Source organism: Ischnura elegans, chromosome 9 (genome assembly GCF_921293095.1).
Source record: "Ischnura elegans chromosome 9, ioIscEleg1.1, whole genome shotgun sequence".
Classification (NCBI taxonomy): Eukaryota; Metazoa; Arthropoda; class Insecta; order Odonata; family Coenagrionidae; genus Ischnura; species Ischnura elegans.
In genome coordinates, this window is record NC_060254.1 from 72,724,806 (window position 1) to 72,745,511 (window position 20,706).

The 20,706-nt window shown below is 36.5% G+C and overlaps 1 protein-coding gene across 2 annotated transcripts; it reads right to left on the minus strand.

Annotated features, from left to right (window-relative positions):
• Positions 1–6,555: 6,555 nt before the first annotated feature.
• LOC124166093 (innexin inx1) lies at positions 6,556–18,721 on the minus strand. 2 transcript variants are annotated; one of them, XM_046543714.1, is made up of 4 exons: positions 18,614–18,721; positions 14,777–15,241; positions 12,708–12,863; positions 6,556–9,603 (listed from the first exon to the last, which is right to left on the minus strand). In XM_046543714.1, exons 2-4 carry the CDS (start codon positions 15,170–15,172, stop codon positions 8,944–8,946), a joined length of 1,212 nt encoding a protein of 403 aa, XP_046399670.1. In that variant the 5' UTR covers positions 15,173–15,241; positions 18,614–18,721; the 3' UTR covers positions 6,556–8,943. The 2 variants fall into 2 exon arrangements, with proteins under 2 accessions (XP_046399670.1, XP_046399671.1); XM_046543715.1 differs by lacking the exon at positions 18,614–18,721 and adding an exon at positions 17,869–17,969.
• Positions 18,722–20,706: the final 1,985 nt, after the last annotated feature.

Here is a 20,706-nt window from a genome sequence, read left to right on the forward strand (position 1 = left end):
CAGCTGATGCTAATGTAATTTGAACTTGTTGTAGGCAAAACTCTTTCCTAGCAATGAGGTTTTCCATGGAATGGGAACCTTATGCTCTAGGCACTCAAAACATCATTGAATCTCAGCGAAAGATGGGCACTTTAACATGTGCCATTTGGGAGTCTGGTCGCATCCAGCTCACAAGCTACCCACCGAGGATCAAAAATACTTCATCTCAATGTGCCGAATAGGTTTTCCAAAGGCTTGTAATGCATGTTCTTCTTCCCAGTGAATTTGGGCGTAAGGAAGCTGTTTTGCTTAAAGATGAACGATTTTTTTTTCTTGATGAAAATCCTTTTTCAGCAATTGTTTTTTTTAATGGAAAATAAAAGAATAAATATTATAAGGTTCACCGATATATTTTTTTAAAAGCACCATATAGTTGGCAGTTCATCAAGCATTGGGTGTTTTTTTTAAATATATTGGTGGCCCTTGGAACTATTTTAAATACACTAGGTCCAATAGTTAAGCATAATGTTACAAATATGTAGTGAAACAGGAAATAGACAGCAAACCTTCGCATACCCCTTTCGGAGAAATGGGATTGACTGATACAGAAGCTCTTGGTCCATCTGACGCATGTGCAGTCATTGAGGGTAACCATACACCCTATTAACAGCATGTTTTGTGGTGGAAGACATTTCCAAGTTTTTTTAGTTGCTGTCCAAGAAATACATTAGCTATCAGAATCTTTCTCACACTGTTTTTTTGGACAAATTATGTGATATATGCAGTGCGGCCGACTCCATGGGGCTTGAGGCTCAAAAATGTGTTATGATGATGAAAAAATAGGTGTCAGGCTTGTTGATTTTCCCCAGAGTGTCCAGCTATCAAAAGTTGAGTTTTCAGGGTTTTAATGTTGAATACATGACTCTTCTAAAATGTATTGAAAAACTTTAAACCTCACCACGTATTTATAAAATTTCCTGGGGCCAGCCTCATCCTGGTATGGGCCCCCCCAATATTTTTTATAATTTGGCACCCCTGGACCCATATTGTGTGATTCAGCATCCATTTGTTCAGAAATCAATCTGAAATTCCTACCGGTGGTATGGTCATGTAATATTGCTTAACTTTTGGACACTTCGGTGTATATTTTATTAAACCTTACATAGTTTATTCATTTATTCTTACGAAGTAAGGCCTGAAGATATCAGTTAGACCTTTTATTTCTTTCATTTATAAGGTAAGTACATATCAATGCAGAAAGCAGAGGAGAGCATACAATTGGCATCTAAGTAACTTAAAATAGGCTAGTAGGTAAGTGAATTGCATCGAAATGCCAGCCATGTAAACATATTTCACAAAGTGGCGTAACAAGGAAAATGTTTTGGGGGTGGATGGGATGGAGTTGGGTGGACACCCCCCACCACAGGCACAGGGTTAGGGAAAAGTTTTGAAATAATTAAATGCTTAGAAATACATTTTACATGATATTAGCACTAATTGTTGAACATTATGCAGATGCAATTATTACCTGTCATAACTAGACAGTAGCTTCAAATACTTTTTTAAATTCTTTGAGGCTTTGGGGGGGATCTATGTATCAGTCTTTAGCTCTCGACATAGCATAAAACACCAACAGCTGGCTTCGAAAATGTCGTTTTCAGCCGTTGAGGGGAGGACGATACGCCAGAAGATATGGGTAGTCAACAAGCCCGAAAGTTGCGGGAGGCTAGGAAAAACGTAAACAAATTCTAATGACACCATTTACGAGCTAACCTCCCGACATAGCATACGACACTAATATCCAGCTTCGAAAATGTTCATTTTAGCTAAAATCTGCGAGAGTTGAGGCTGGTATCTCTGCGGAGAGGATAATATATAAGAAGGTATCCCTGCAAGTTGCCCCACTTAACTTGAGCCGATGCTGTCCGGGGGGGGGGGGATTGGGTGGGCGACTACTCACCCTTCTTCTCAATGCACTGATGCATTACGATCAGCCTGCCGTTGAGGGGAGGACGATACGCCAGAAGATATGGGTAGTCAACAAGCCCGAAAGCTACGGAAGGCTAAGAAAAACGTAAACAAATTCTAATGATACCGTTTACGAGCTTACCTCCCGACATAGCATACGACACTAATATCCGGGTTCGAAATTGTCCATTTTAAATATAATCTGAAGTCGCAGATGCTAAATCTTCGAGATTTGAGTCTTTTATCTCCGCGGAGAGAATAACATGTAAGAAGGTAGCCCTGTAAGTTGTCCCACTTAACTTGAGCTGTAGCTGGTGGCGGACGACTACTCACCCTTCTTCCCAATGCTCTGTTTGTGGTGCTCAGCGAAAGAGGGTATAGGGAGGGGGTGGAATGCGATCAGCCAGCTGTTGAGGGTACGGCGATCTCATAGATACAATGGACAGTCAACAAGCCCGAAAGCTGCAGAAGGCTAGGAAAAATGTAAACAAATTCTAATGACACCATTGCGAGAATACCTCCTGATTTAACATACGACACTAATAGCTCATCTTGGGAAATGTCCATTTTTAGATAAAATGTGACGTCCCAGATAATCTGAGAGTTTTGATCCTTGTTTCGCCACGTCGAGAATAAAATACTAGCAGGATTACAATTCAGGGAACCTCTTTTGCGTCGTAAGATCTCTCCCTGTATTTTGGGATATTTAAATTCTGGCAGAACAAGATGAGATGCCAAACTGCATCATCTGACAGATTAAAATGCTCATATAGCGATTTATATATGTTCTCACCACGGTTTTCGAGAGAATTCTGATAATTAAGTCTTCGAGTAATTGGGAATCATCACGTTAGAGAATAGATATTGGTCACAATCAGTACCTGATCAAACCTAAAAATAGGTTTCCAATATATCAGCAAAAATCAAAAATTAATCATATACAAAAAAAATCAATCATATATAAATTAATTAGTGAAAGCTTTATTTTCGTAATTTCAAAATCCAACCAAATACTACATCATGGTTGGCTTAGTAATAAGGCATACAATTACTTTGGTCGGCCGAATCTTTAATTATGCTTTTCTCTTTCACCCGGGCCATGATGCTTATTCTATGTATCCTCAATATTTTCAGAAAATGACTTTGCCATTTGAATCCCAAAGGTACCTCTCTTGACTTTGCTTGTCAGAAATATAAATATCAATCATATATTTCCCTTATCTACTTCCTTTGAGAGCCATTATGTTCTCCACTAGAAAATACCTTATGTATACACTGGATATGATAACAGATTGGATATTTCACTGATGTATGCAGTTTCATTTTAAAGAATTTAGGAATCAAAAATGGACAACTCATTTTTTATTTACTTGCCGAAACAATGAATTTATGTATCTCATTTTATTCCTACAAGTCTTTCCTGAATGAATTATATCCTACTCTACATAACTAATAATGTGAACTTACCTTAGGTTCCCTCCTTGGAACCTTGAGAAAACAGATGCTATAATTCATACTTTGCATTCAGGGTCCAATCCTGCAGTATACAATTGTAATTTTTATTTTATGATCAAGGACAATGAGGAGTGAAAAGGGTTATTAACCTGGGGGTGTTTTCACCAACCGATAGGCATTCCAAAAGGTAGATACCACTCCACTAGTGAAATAGTCCATTTCCGGCAAGACAGTGGCTTTCTTTCCTAAAATAGTGAAGTAAACATTTCCCAACTTCCTACACCAGTTCTCACAGCAGGAGAGGTGTTAAAGTGAGATTTTGTCTCGATATGATTTAATTTAACTAACAAGTAACTTGTAAGTATTGGAGGCATATACTTGTAGGTTTGGAAATATTCAGTGTTTAACAAATGGATGAAATATGATGCAGCTAAATAAGGAATGCTACAGCATTGAAAAAATCCCTGTCAAAAATGAGACCAGAAGTAGGTAAGGTCAAAGCTAGATTAGATATGGAACTGAATTTCCTGATCTCGAACTTACAGGTGCAAGAAAAAACTGGACATTTAATGCAATGAGATAATTCTACGAAAACTTGACAATAAATTTCATGTTTACAACATCAAAAAATAATTAGTGCTAAAAACATGAAACTACCAAATAGTATCTCAAAATTTTTAATGTTCCATATCATTTCCCTGCCAGTTCCAAACATTTTCCATCGAAACATCACATTCCCAACTTTCCCATTTAAGACCTGAAATTTATCATTCATTAAAGTGGGTTATAGAAAGAAAGGGTTATAAAAGAAAGGGTTACATTTAAAGACTTTTTAATCACTGTTATCTTAAAGAGAGAGCTTGTGAATGGTATAAAAAAATATGCAGTATATTTGACTAGAAAAACCATGTTCATTCCTAATTTAGTTCAAGTAGAACTTCCTTTGTGTGAAATAAGCTTTGCACACTATTTTTTTAACAGAACTGTCAAGCAAGAAAATAGTGAACTGCGTCAACCCTAAGAGAATTTTCATACCACACATCGGAACACATCTAACACACAAGTGAAGACATCAGGACTGGACTAAGAATAGTGAGATCCGAAGATCAATATAGGTATTCCTCAACGCTATTGATGTTCCATAAAATAGAGAATTGTTAAGTGAATTTCATGTTAAGTACATGTCAGGAAGTTCAATTTCCAATTTGTGCACCATAGGCTTCCTTTTCTGAGAACTATTTAAAATCCATGAACATCAATGATTTTGACATAGCTTAATGATGAAAAATTCAAAAGGGTATTACATGTTGTAGAGCCAATTAGGTCATGAATAGATAAGGTAAATCATGTTCTTTGCTTTTCCCATGCTTATAAAGAGGTGGTATAAAGATGTTAGTATTTTCAAGTTCCTAAATTGTGGTAAATCAGAGAGATTGTTTGAACAAATAGAGACAACAATCTTGAGAACCAGTCATGATGGAGCAAAAAAAGAGTGAACTCATCCTGTCAGGGGGCTTCAGGACATTCAGGATGAACAAGGTATGCGTTTACAAACCACTACTATAGATTAAATTCCTCTGAAATATATGAATTATATAGAGTGGCTATTATTAAATGGTTGCACAACAACAAAATACATATTTAAATATGCAGCAAGAAGTCACCCCTAAGAAATTGAAATGATTTGGTACACTTCATGTAGCTATGCTGTTATTCACTGTAAAATATTTAAAAACTTACTATGGATGTTCAGATTTGGAATGTTCAGTATGACATGCATTAATTTTTAAAACAGAATAGGTTAGCCCTTAGGAACACAAATTTCTAAAGGCCGTTGTACACGGTATACGGAATTGCGCAATCTGACGTACGTGCGAAGGTGAAATCAAAATTGCATCGTGTAAAGCGGTGAATTGCTAGAACACATACGAGAATGCGAGACTGCTAAATAGCCCCTGTTCTAATTCTGTTCATGCATTCGCGCAATTCCACGCCATTTTAGAAATTAATGCAGCTCTAACCTGTGCAATTCCGTGCCCCATGTAAAACAGCCTTAAGACACCCAAAAATTTTGTTTATGGCACAGACCATTTCCAAAAGTGCCTAGAAAATTACCTTTACAAAGCCAATATCAAATCCATTGATTTACCTTCAGAAGCACTGAGTGATCCCCTCTGATCACTGAGCAGGTGAACAGAGTTACATGATGGAACTGATCAAACCCATGATGTCCTAACAACCACAACAGAAAAATTCATGAATAATTAGCGGTTGTCCAGGGAAATTTTACAAATTTTCAGGTTAATCTTACGTGATTACTCTTATGTAGGGAAAGAAACAATTAGGTATTATAATCCCATTATGAGATAAAAAAGGTTTATTATTAAAGATATACTTCTTGGCTTCCAGAGTGAAGCCAAGAAATTGTGTACACCTACACAAGGACCTCAAGAATTTAGCTCCATTCAAATACTAGAGAAATTGAGCAACTTAGCAGATACGGCTGTTCTACAGTCTTTCTCATATTCTATTTTTATGATCTGATCAACCTTAGTATTTAGGCGCTTGAAAGATATGGTCAACTTCGTTGTAAAATGAACTGCTCTTGAATTTAGAGCTGAGTCCAGTGTTCAATCTACGGACTGATAGGTATTCCCATGCCAGTTGTTCTAAGACATCACAAACACTAATAAGAGAATCTATGTATATCTACAAGATCCAGAGTTGAGATACATTAAAATAGATGGGAAATCATTCAACTTCAAATTTTTTTCTCAACTTGTACATTTTGAATGAGGATTTGGACTTGGATCCCAGATAAGTTTTTTCCCTCAAAATACTTTCTTTCATTCCCATGTTGTTCAACTTCCCATTTAAAATGCATTTGATTCAGCATGTTTGAAGCGCTGGAATAGGCTTCAGCCAGGCTTCAACTGCTCCCATGCACACTGCATTGACCAGTAATCCATCGTTTTCAGTTTAGTGCCACTGACACATATCAGAGTCAGTTTCCTTCATGACAGTATCATTGTTGGCACTAATAGAAGTAACTTCACTGTCTACTTTTCAAGCTGCTCTACCATCTACTTAGGGAAAAACACAATTAAATTATTTTAATCCTACAAAGAGGCAAATAAGGCTTATAAAACTTCATTTTTCAAGTTCTCTAAGTAATAATATTTATTGTAGAACACATTACAAGTTCACTTCATGCACGTGCCTTCTGCAAGGCAACAGTCTTCATAATTTGAAAAAAAAAATAATATCATAATTTACACACAATTGAAAAAAACAACGATTTCAAATGAAATTCCTCTTCAATTGGCATTTCAACAATGCAGGAACTGTATCAGAAAAAATTACTATTATCATAGAAGCCAAAGAATCTTTCAGTTCACCAATGTTTAGCATCACAAAACAGCCACCATGGAAAAGGTTATAAAAATTTTTCTTGCGTCTCTCACCTAGCATAATAACTTTGTAAATATTTATAAAAGACTATTATCAGGCTTGTGTCGGAGCCCAGGAAGGCAATAAAGCACGGGTAAAAAATACCTTTTTACTGTGAACCAACTTCCTATTACAAAGACGTGTGTATACAGCTCTCACTTCACCAGACAAATACATTGGATAGTACACTCAAACATTCTACACTGTGTGCTAACATAGTCAATTAATTTCTCAATTAAAATGCTTCCTGAATCACATGAAAAATTCAGTGTACGAACTCTGTTCAATGCCCAACCACATAGTAGCACAAATATGTTATATCCACCATAGTACATGGGCTGGAGGCAGCACCACTTTTTATCAATCGACTGGTCTGTGAACATCTAAACATTTACCAAATTTTGTCTTTTTCTTTCGTAATTTGCTACAAAGGAATGTTCATGTTAGTAAATGTAAACATTCAAGAGTGAAAAATGTATCATCCACAGTCAAAAGTATGTATGTCTTAACTGCATGAATGCTTGCTTGCTTGGAATGATAAAATCAATAGAAAATTGGAGAAGTCACCTGGTTAAAAACCATCTTCACAAAGAAAATTTCCTGAAAAAGTGTGAGCAATCACCACAGTGTAATATTTGTTGTGCTCCCTTGCACTTCGCGCAAGGGTACAAAAATTATGCATACATATTTATGCACAAACTTAATACAAGCTACATAATATGATAGGCTAAAAGGCCTACCCCATAATACTTGGAAACACTAAACAAGAGTAACTTCGAAAAATCATATTCACACACAAGTCAATGATCAGTCATAAATTCTTGAGCAATCAGTACAGTGTTCAAACCAATTTGAAAAGATTTAAAATGAATTATAGACTTCCACTTTTTTTAAACCTATGCAGTAAATGTTGAAAGGCACACTTTTTATAAGTCTTTTAAACTTTTAAATAACAGCCACTAATGAACTTAATTATAATTAGCCAAGAGGAATGATAAATAGACAAGGCACCTAGTGCCAAGAAATGATACGGAGTATTCGGACAAAATGTTGCAAACAGCAGTCATAGAAGGCACTTTAAAAAACTAAATGAATACAATAAATTTAAAAATGGAGCAGAAGAGCAAAAAATCTATCATTTTGTCATTTCTTTTAAGAGGGCAGATGATCTGAAATCTATTAATTCTACTAGATTAACAGGCAATTTCTCATGACCAATGTAGCCATCTTAGCCTCCATGCTTCAGTACAATATCTTTGAAGTTTGTACCTTCTGACAAAAATAAGAGGGGTATTTAGCATTGAAATCGTGCAACTTAGATAACGCATTTTTTTTTAATTTAGACACAACACTTCTTAATAACTTCCCCAACTTCAGTCTTATTGCAGCTTATGATATCATGCATGTGTGTGCATGCCTTTTAGAAAATACCATTTTCACATGGGAATACCCTAAAAGGCAAATAAAATATACTTTCCGACATCTGCAGCACTTAATGGTAAATATGTGCTAAAAACCTTTGTGATACAAAATTTCCCCACAAAAACTGGCTTAAAAGTGGATTTGTTCCCTCAGCAATTCAGTCAGAAAAATTGTAAATACGATCAAAACCACAAACCTTCAGCTACCCCAAATCTATGGCAAGAGGCAATGCGCTCAATGAGGAAGCAAAAAGCTATGTCATGTGATATGGTAAAAATTTCTAGAGTGCACGAAAAGCTGCTAGTTTCAATACGAGTCGTACCTTCTATACAATTGCATGCACCTTTCTCACAATTGGCAACTGGTTTGTATCACAATCTGGGTGATAAATAGAATCCCTCAAAAGCATTAGAACACATTAAAAGGTCATCTTCCTCTCAACCAATTAACCCTGCAAAATGATCATATACGCATCCTCCCGAGGGTCTCTCTCTTTTGATGGAAAATAAAAGCATAAGCATATTATTACGGAGCCAAGGAGGCTCTTCGTACGTCATTTTGAGTCCACAAAGGGAAAAATCGGTCCCTTTCACTCTCAACCAAATACCTCACACCATGGGAACCTTGAACGTAGAAGGTGGGCCATGAACACCTGTAGTCTAAAATAAGTTACACGTCAGTGAGGGAGTGTTTCTCATGAGGCGGAAGTGCATCATAGCTGGAGGGAGCTGATGGCATTTCTCTTGGCACCCGTGGCCCACTATTGGAAGCTGCGGTCTCCATCTTCTTAGCAAGTTCCGCAACAACCTCTTTGTATATGCATGGATCTATGTTCCTCCCAAGCATATACAGGAGCCACCAATCACCAACTTCAGCCTCCCGCGCCACAATATCGGCAGTTTCCCGAGGCACACTGCCACGATGTCTTGCTGACAGCAGCCGTGGACGAAGTGAGGGGGCAGCCAATAGGATTGCACGATAGAGGACCAGGGCTGACAGCAGTGTGGCAAGTATAATGAACCAGAACCACAGGAAGACATACGTCTTCTCATTGACGACATTGAGAGGGAGGACGCAGAGGGAATCGTGACGAACCAGGGACCCAGAGGGACCAAATTTATGGAATGTGCATTTTGTTACTCGGGGGAAAACGTATACCATAGGGTCGGCACGTTCCTCTTGTGACTGCTCCGAAAATGATGCCACCTTCAGCCCATATGATATGAATTCCCCGTCAAAGAAGTGGTTCATTAGGTAAAGCTGCCCAATTATGTTGATAAGGCAAAGAAGTTCACACATCCAGTACCTCAGGGCATACATGTTGTGCCTCTGTAAACAGAGAAAGAAAATATTCCCCATTCAACCACACTGAACATCTCAATGCCACTTAATCAGGGCACGTAAAAAGAATAAAAAGCCACTAATCTAATAGCATCTAAACATTACCTTGTAGCATGCTTCCACAAGATAATTAAAAGCAGGGATCCAAGATCTTAACTGGTTCAAATGTGCATGACAGATGTATTTCCCATCCAATGTTAATGAGCATTAAACTTGGGTACTGACGAGAACATTACATTGATGCAAAATCCTTAGGCTTTTAATCTCAACTACAGTGCAACCTCGATATAACGACACCCCACGGTGCACTAACAAACACTCGCTATAGCGAATTGTCGCTTTACCGGAGGTGGAGCAAATAATAGCCAATATACCTGTTGCGAACAGATATACAGGAACAGGAGTGGTGCGGCGACAGATAAACATCTATCCGATAAACGTAAGCATAAATCCAGACGATAGGCGATGTTTTTTTGCATCACTAAATTTCCTTACTCAAATAACGACTAACTATTCAAACAATTTATAAGCGCCGCACTGAATAAAAATCATGCAAAGCATTGTTTCGTCAATCATTATATTTATCGAACGACAGTTTACCACATAAATTTGAGACTGAGCACTCCATTAACTTCATTTCTAACAGATCGCTAGCAATTACAGAGGTTAAGGAGTCTTGATGAAAGTCTTCCGGCGGTGAAACCCTCGCTATGGCGAGAGCCAACACCGAAAGGGTCTCGTAAAAACGAATTTTTTAACACGCTCATTATAGGGTCAATTGACGGTGCATCGGCTATATCTCGTAATATCGGGGGTGTCGCTATAGCCCGTACTCGCTTTAACGAGGTTCCACTGTATATCCATTCATAACGCATTCATTCCATGACTGATCTTAATGTGAGTTTTCATTGGCAGCGAGTTGCAGAATAAACATGAAGTGATATTTCGTGAAAATTCTGCTGTTAAAAGGATGAAAGAACAAAGATTCTTTTATTCCTTTGCTCAATGACCACCAATGAATATTTTTATTATTCCCAGAACAATTAATTTTTCATGCTTAAGTAAAAAATTTATCTTGAAAGTTAACAACAGTACTTCGGAAATTGGAACCATGTTAAAAATATTAATGCATAGCTTAATTAAATATTTAGCCAATTGCATTGAAGAACTTTAGGTAATTTTACTATGAAGAACATTTAGGTAGGTAGAAAGAAAATTTAGGTAATTTCTGTAGCAATATTTTTTCTTTAGTTTCTAAACTCACCACCAAGGATCAAGTTTTCAACAAAGAACAAACAAAAAGAAAAGTAAATATGATTTCTACATATAAATATAAAAACTCATTGCACAGATACTTCAGCAACACCTCATTTAATTAGTCAAATATGATCAGGATAGAAAGAAGAAACCCAGCATTGATTTTAAAACTTTCCACTAATCTGCAGTTGGTAAACATAGAAACCCTTGAGTACACTGAACCAGGCTTGGATGTAATGACATTTAAAGTTTTTTTTTTCAACAAAGAATAAATGGTAAGCAAGTAGATTGTATATATGATTAACATAAAAAATTGCTAATTGTCAACTCAAAATCTCATAGACTATATTTAGTATTTGAAAATATGTATTCTCTACAAGAAAAAAAAAAACAACCGTAAAAGCTAATTTAATTTTACCTAAAGCAAAAGTTCCCATCAAAATTGGTAAGTATGCCATTCCAAAACTATGAATCATAATCAAAACTAGCATGATATTTGGCAAACACCAAGAGCTTAAGCTGCAAAAATTTGCCGTATTTTAAAGCACTGACAAATATAAACTGCATTTTTGCACACTATGTACTCTTACAATCACCACACTAGCACCTTATCATCATGACATGATCACTGAGAAAAAAGTAGCTTAATGCCACAAAATTTTTCCCACCTTAAGGTCACTCTGCAATAAATCCACTTTCTACTACTAAAGGTAAAAAATTCTTTCTGAGTCAGGGTCCATAGGAAAAACTCAACAGCATTACTTCAACCACCAAGGAAATATAAAATATGCACAAAATTTTTCCATTAAAGCAGAAGTCCAACCACAAAATATAGCAACCTACCCTAAACTTGAATCAACATATATTTATTACATATATCTATACTCTATCACATACTATTCAACAATTTCGGAGCACAGAGAGCAGCAATATAGCAAGAACACATTATTTTCACTTACCTATTACTATAAATCTCCCTGGCCAACTGTTCTTAATTGAAGAACTATTTACAGGGAGTTCTCTTTTTAATACAGCAATAAAAAATGTTTTTTTTTGCATCACAGCAACAGTTAAATTAACTCAATGATTAAGAAAAATGATATCTCAAAATTCGTTAAAAATTTTACAAAATTTCATATGCAATCATTTCATTCTTTTAAAAATCACAGTAAAGTAATCTACATGAATCATCCTTTCAAAATTGGGGAACTTAGAAGCCAATGGGATAAGGGCAATTTTTATTTTTGGAGATAAGTACAGATAATGGTTGGTGCGGTACACAATTCTGCTGTGGTAAAGGGATAAAAGTGTATCACTGATGAGCATAAACATAGTCAGTGATTTACATATAGCTCTTTGTTACAACAATATTGTGTACCCCACCAATCCTCATTTGCAATTATCTCCAAAAAAAAAAATATACTAGTACCCATTGGTTTCAAAGGTTACTGCATTTGCTCACCCAATTTGTGGCAACAACATTTGGAATAGTATTTTATTATAATAAAACACTAATCTATTATATTATTTATCAGGAAATGTGGCATACCTAAAAGGTATATCTCTTATGGTAACTTAAAAGTAGCCTGAACAGTTAGCCATACATATTCCATGTTAATTGAGGAACATATTTAATTTATCAACCTAAATCAGTATTTAAAAAAAAACTAGTACTTCATATTTCCACAGTACAATAAGAAAAAGGACAAAATCTTGTTCCATTTTAACCATTTCCTTTCAATTTTAGCCTAGGGCAGACAAAATTGATTGCTTCAGTTTATTAAAAAAATCAAATGCCAAAGTTCGCATATTTATAAAAATGATGATATACTTACTTTTATGTGCTTGAGGAGGTAATCAATTAGCACCTCTTTCTTCTTCTTCTTGTCCTTTTCTGTGTGCAAGCCGACATTCAAGCCCATGACGATGGTGCGCATCAGACCACCCTCCCAGTTATCCCAAAGCCACTTTGGCGTGTAGCACAAGATGGCCTGTAAAAATAAAAATCCTCCATCAACTGATGATCAACTATACACTATTTCTGCAACTTGAATGGAATGACAAGTAGGTAATTTAAAGACCAAATATTTTCAAACCTACGTCATCAACATTTTCTCTTGAATACAATACACAGATCCAAATATTAGTGTTATGTCCCTGAAATATTTTAATAATTCATGATATTATATACTACCATTTCAAATAAAATATTCACTTATAAGTATTCAAGTCAACAATTTGCATACCCAATAAAAAGTAGATAACAATACCAATAAGAAAACTAATTATAAAAACCCAATAAAAGGAATGTTATGACGCAACAGTAAAATATAATTAAGAGGCTAATTATATAAAAAAAAATATTAAATACAGTTTTAACCTTGAAATCATTGGCATTCAAATATGGTAAAACCTGTCATGCATAGAGCAAAAAATAGAAGAGAGGATGCCAGTTACAAATATAGTAACAAATGAGAAATGTCAATTGTGAGGTACTTGAATTTGTCAACGGGAAAAAAAAGATATATCAAAACCAGAAACAACTAATAGGAACAAAACCGCACGCCATAAATATACAAAAGTCATACTTACATTTATCCACATAATTAAATGGCACTATTGCTATGCAATGGCCAGAAGTTTGCTTAAACTTACATAAAGACTTAATTGTAAATGCTATCAATTTCTTGAAGACTACCTGGGATTCCATTTCTATTTCAGCGGCATAAACAAGTGAGAAAACATTGAAACAAGCAAAAAAAAAGGCACATGGCATCTATCATCACTAACAATATGCCTCAATTCATGAGAATATAAATATTAGAAAGCAGTTTGAACAGTAGGATTCTTAAGATTCCATAAAAAACAATACCATGACATAAAAAAATAAAAGTGCAATGCATGCACATTGCAGAGTTTGCAAGTAAAGAAACGGTTCGAGCATTCTTTAAATGACAGAAAACAGCCCCCTAATTACCATAGTGAACTATGGAGTGGTTTAACAAAGGTGCCATGCATCAAAAACGGCTGAAATGATTTAATATAAAAATTATATGCATATCTATGGTGCAACCCAGGAATAAGATCATTTGGCCGCTAAAACATCAACCAATTGGTGAAGTACTCCTATGAAGTAGGGTAAGTTATCAGAGGTACCCTTTACGAAAAAAAATATGGCGGCCTTTGTTTACATCAGGTGATTCGGTTACCATAGGTAAGTTTTCATTGATTTCTTGAGAACATAAGAAGATATAGTCAATATTGTGTTGATACATTCATAAAATTGCAGAGGAAATCAACTGTGCATACTTCTGTTGGCTATATATGACTGCTTTTACATTCAGATTAACATCTACTGCAGACACAAGCCTTTGGATTGGGAGTTCTATCTACCACCTTCAATTTGGCTACAAAATTAGCTTCATCATCATGAGCAAGTATCTTTAATCCATTACCTCCCTGTGACCTCATATGAGATCACTTAAAAATTAACATTTTGCAGGCAAAAGCTTCCATATCAATTAATTCAAAGCAAAAATTTTGAAAATCTCATGTGGTTATCAGAGAAACATACCTAATAGATACAGCATGGAGGTTAGATATGCAAATATACAGACAGATAATTACAAAATCTGTTAATATTTAAGTGATCTCATGTGGTTTTACTGTGACGTACTGCATTAAGTCAAATAATGATAAATATACTGCAGCGTTCCGCGACATCTAGTATTAGCGTCCATCTTTGGATCATATGTCGCTTCAGTTATCACGAAAAGTCAACCGACACGACATATACCTGGAAGATGGACGCAAATAGTGACAACATTACCTCAATGAATAATGTGCTAAGCCAAGTGCCATGAGAAGTCGGCAAAGGAGATCAGTTTCCAATCTGATCACTGACCTGGAAAAACAGCACAAAACACACCCACTGATAGTAGGTGTAGTATTTGCGTGGGTCATCTTCAGCCCCTCGCCCATACATTCCTCCTCCAGGGACGCCCCTCGGTATGTCGGGCCCCACTCCGGGATGTGCCACTTCCACGCCAGCCTGTCTGTAGAAGGCATCTGGCATGGTAAACGTTGACGTGATCCAACAGTAAGTGTTGATCACTTTCATCGGCACTCCAGAAGCAATGCACTGAATAGGATTGCCCACATATTGTGTGGCTGTAACAATGAGTGAAAAGGAGAGCAGCAAGACCGTTGTGAAGAGATTGTGCAACCTGAAGACAGCATTGTCTGTCACGATGTCTTGCCACTTGAGGTAGTCTTTCAATCCACCAAGAAGCTTATACATTGCGGCTGTTTATTGTCACCTATGTTGTTGCAATATCAGATCCTACAGAGCCCCTCACTGGGGGCCAAACTGCAATGAAAGAAAAACAGGGCATTTAATCACCTATCTCAATTGAAAAGCACAACCAAAATACAGATTCATTTCAAAATAAAGATAGTGAGTAATGTCAACACTAGCCTGCTATGTCACCATGTCATTAGTCGAGCATTGAATTAGAGGAATATTATTTGTTTTGAATAAAAAGTAGTACTATTTTGTTTTTAGGAAGCCTCGACAACTAAGGTCATTTGCACCACAAAAGAATTGAATAAAAAGAGCTTGTAAATGTCACAGAAATCATTTTAATAACGACCAGTTCTGTATCCTGCATTTGCACCTGACGATGTCACTGGGTGACAAGACTGGTCATTATTAAAATCATTTACCTGATATTTTGAATTCAACATGAAGCAATTTAACCAAGTCCCGCCTCAGACTATCAATTGAATTTAATTTATTGACAATTAAAGAAAAATAAAGTAAGATAAATGACAATCAAATTTTATGGAAAGCTTACATAACTCATTTTGTGACCAGATAATAGGCAAAAGGTCATTATCGAATAAACAAAATGGCCTACATTGATAGCATCTCACACCAAAATGTACAATTCACAATGAAGTGATTTTTAAGCGGATACCCTGCATCAATTAGATTAAGCACCAATAATATGTGTACTTTAACGTTAAAGCCCTTCTTCAAACAAGATATGAATGCTATTTCTAGAGTTGGAACAATGTGTACCCATTTTATACATGATAATGAATAACTCCAGCCCTGCAAACTATGAAGGTGCTAGGGTTCACATATCTTCTAGCCTGAGTAACGAATCGCATCAATGGGGCTGAAGAAAGCATAAGTCATTGCATAATCCATCTAGATTAAAAGACTAGCTACTATGGAACAGAAGAAAAGGAAATAAGAATCCAAAGAATAAAAATTCCACAAAATACCATATTATTAACACTGAACATCAATAAGCAAGAGCATCAATCCTCATATCTAGACAACTGAGGCAAAAACATGGGAATTATGCCTGTATCAGATAAAGAGAAGCCATGCTGAAGCTAGTTCTCCTAAGACAGCCAGACCTCCCAACATAACCCATTAATATGAATGGGAAATCCACAAAATTCAAACATGAGGTTCATTCAAACTCAATTATATAGGATCCAGGTTTATACACAAACTATAATATGGGATACCAGTAACAAATCTTCCAACAACATCCAAATTATCAGCATTGAGAAAAATATTTTTAAGTGGCATGATTACCTATGCACTTAAATGGAGCATAATAATTGAGCTTCTACCCATTATGGCCAAATGCACAATTTCTTGGCCATAAACATTGCATTAATGATTTCAGTGATTTATGCTGATAATTTTGATTACGACGACTTATTGCTTCATAAGTGTAAACTTAAACGGTGTATGACCTCACAACATATTCAGGAATAGATTCTGTGCAATACTTCAACAATTCAATCAATACAACAGGCAGTGATATTGAAGCTACATAATCAAAACAATGCCAATACCTATTACATAAAATGATACCTAAGTAACAGCCAAAACAGAGCCAGTCTTGGTGCGATTCTGAGGGAACAAGATAAATTTTGCCAAAAGTAATTGAATAATGAAGTAGAATGATATGGAAATGAATGACCATGGACTTTAACAAGCCATTTATGACTTCAGTGCTTTAGTTTCTTCATATTTGTTTACATTGCTATTCTAAACTGTAACTTTAACAATTGATTTTTTATATCAAAGTGTAAAAAGAAATGCTCTAAGCAAACTAGCAAAATTCCAGATATGGATAAATTATTAATTAATTAGGAAAATTTCAGAAAATTATTTTATTTACTGGGAAATCAGAAAACTTATCAATGAAATTATGGAGTCTAAGACTCCAAAACACTGAATTATATCTAAAGGACAGCAATTAATAATATACACTAAGAAACACTTAAGACAGATGATTCTATAATAATAAGATTCATGTACCTTGACATGTAATAATACATCATAATGTTATGATCATCATCATAGCATGCGACATCAAAATACACGTCATTAGAAAAAAGAAAATTAAACTCTAAGTAAGATAGAAGCCACATGAATACACATTCAAAAATTAGCTATTTCTGAGGGATGATTACAAATTGAATTCAGAACATCAACTGTAAGGCTAACAAATAACCTGCAATATTTGAAGACGAGAGAGTTAGTGTGTTCGGCAATACTAGCTAATAAACAATATACTAAAATGGACTACATGTGCCTCATACATTCGTATAAAGTACTGTAAACATTTAATTAGAGCAACACAGGATTTTTCTTCAACCAGAGGACGAGATTTATATCTTTAAAATTCACTAAACCACAAACTGCATTATATTTCCACGCAAAATTCATTTAGAACTAGGGCCCAAATACAGTCAACAATAACAGTGGTAACCTATCTCCCGTATCATTCAGTGCGGCAAATAGTAGCCGTTTAAAGAGAACACCAAGAAAAATGTCTGACGTGCATTAAATAACGAAGGTTATTTTTCTTTTTCAGACAAGGTATAGCGGTAAAGATCACGTAAGCGACGTAACAACAAAACAAATGCTCATATTAAGCAAATACATTAATTAAAAATCATTACCGAGACCAGCGCTCGAGTACGAAGAACTCTTGTCAAATAGGAAATGTTTCAAGTAAATCACTGGTTTCACTGATGGAAGCATAACGTAAGCCTGCTCCTACAAGACAAATATAACAAATCCAGCAATAAACATGTGTTTCGTTGACATCTCCCAACAGCTGATACATAAACAAGGTAAAACAGTTCCACCGTCCAGCCAACTACGTGCTTTACTGGCCGTCATCGCCAAGGTAATGACATTAAGGCGTGAAATTTAGGTCGTTTCAGGCAGCCACGCATAATAATCCTAAGTTCTGAGTGCAGGGGGAGACAGAATGCATACATTGGCTCACAAAATTACGTATACAACATCGGAGGCAGGGAACTGTGGTTCCATACAACGACCGCAGAGGATGGTCGTTCACAACCATGCAATAACACGTGCATCTTAGAGTGACCTATGCAGCGACATAAGGACTTCACCGCCAAAATAGTTCACCTGAGTTGAACGCACTTCAAAGGTGCACACAGGTTGAAGGCCATACAAACTCCCACACGTCTTCATACCAAAATATAAATACAACCTCCCCCACTTCCCCTCCCTGCACCCGACATCGAATAGTTGACTATCGAGTAGAAACGAACGTTGAAACCAGTATTAAATACCAAGGACGAGGCGCGATTTTTTTCGCACAACCTCGGGAGAAAACGAGATAAGACACAGATACATGGGTCGTCTTTTTAACAAAAAAATAACATTTCATACCTTTTTACTCCAGCCAGCAGTACAGCAGCAACTTCCAGCAGTGTTCCTCAAAGCGAGGATACCGTTCTACAGCAGCTCGCTACTTCTCCTACTTGCCGCCCTGCGCTGTTTTCGTCGGGGCATGCGTAGACGTCACTAGCGTACCTTCCCCTACCCTCCCTCCAAAGCTTTCACCCTATCCTCTCCGCCCCTCACCGCTCTCTTTCTTTCCCCTTCTTGACTTCCCCTTCCACGGCCTCCCCCTTCCCAGTAACCAAGGACCGCTGACTGTACGCTCATACAATGCAGAGAATAGTAATGGATAATCGGAGATGCAAGATCGGAGATCCAAACAACCATGCCATTTCCACATGCTCAATGCCTACGTTCGCTTCATTCAATTTATCGAGTCCACCTCGACATTCGTGGGTAATAATGAAACGAGTTTAACAACAACCCCTATAAAAATGTCCGAGTTTTCCGAAGTTTACAGCGTGCTCGTGTACAAGCAAGAAGCAGCTGGGTTCATAAACTTATTTGATTTGAAGTAAATCGATTAATTCACTCCGTTCTAATAGAAAGTGCTGTTAGACCTCAACTCTTACGACTACCTGAATTCACAATAAAGTCAATATTCGTTGTCAAGGAAAGGAATAATAAGTTTTAAGAAACACTATTTGAAAAAGTATGCAGACTGCAAATCTATCAAAAACATCTCAATGTACTCTACAACACAAAATTATTCTAAGTTCTTCTTAACTCAGGTTAAAAACATTTAAAGATTAGATTCCATCGAGTTGCATTACATAATACTGACAATAAGATGAACTGGTCGAAGAGGCAAATAATCATCACGGCAGCAAACCTTGGTCTTCAATTCAAAGCCTAATTCTTTCCGCCTTATCAGGTAATTTCATCCTCTCCCTATCTAAGAATAGAGTTATCATATCGGTTCACGATTGAATCAGATACGCATTGTTCACGGAAATGGCAAAACATAATCACACAAGTGAAACCTTCAATCAAAGAAACAATCAGTCATATACATGTTAAAGTATACATATTTTATTGAAATACTTTAACCGATCGGGTATAAAATTAATAAATCTCGATATATTTTCTCCGTCAAAAAGAACTATACTTTCGCTAGAATACACCAAAGAAATATTTTATTTAATTTTTTGTTAGTATGCGTAGTATTTTATTGCCGCGTAGTGTGCATGTGGCGATCCTCTTGCATACTACACGTTGGTGATAGATCACCCCCTGCCAAACACCGTAGAGGTGGCTCGCACGGTATTATGTAGATGTGGAAGTAGGAATAGAAGATCGGAATATTCATTTTGGGCGTAAATAAGAAAAGTATACGGCCGAAATATTTGACAATCTCGAAAGTTTCCTAATTAATGAAGGATAAATGCCACAGACGGTTTTAAATCAATGCCTTTGGAAAAGATTTCACATCGGATCTTCGAGAGTCTTTCTTCTTTGGGAGGCATGTCCAGCATCCTTTTTAGGACATGGAGTTCACCGATTACAATCATGTGGTGATGGATTCCCGCCGAAGATTCCACGCCAAAGCGAAAACTTCCAAATGCAGCAAATGCATTCCCAGAAGGTCGAGTGTGAAGGTTACAGATGCGAAGTTCCTTTCTTCAGTTGCCTACGTAGGCTTCCGCGGAGTGGTGCTGCAGGCGCAGCTTGGTTTCCCCGTTGTCCCCCGCGTCGATTCATCTCCGTGACAGCGACGAATCAACGAAGATCGTTGCGAAGATGCATCGACGCGGAGGACAACCTAACTCCACCCACTTTCTTGAGCTGCTCATAGACTAGCTTATGATCATCTTTACCTCCGACTAGGAGCTGCTTTATTCTCGGAATTGCTATATGTAAATCTAATTATTCTCAGAATTGTTATATGTAAATCTAAGTAGGTATAAATCATTTGGTTGTCTACTATAATGCTGCGAGTAGCCAAGTGTCCACCAGATTATGAGAGAGATCCGTGCCTGATTTTGCAGAAATGTATGCAGAAAATGAAACTTTCAACGTAAGACAAAGGCTAATAAATGTATACGTATATATTTTATTTAAATCATTAATTGTTTTACATA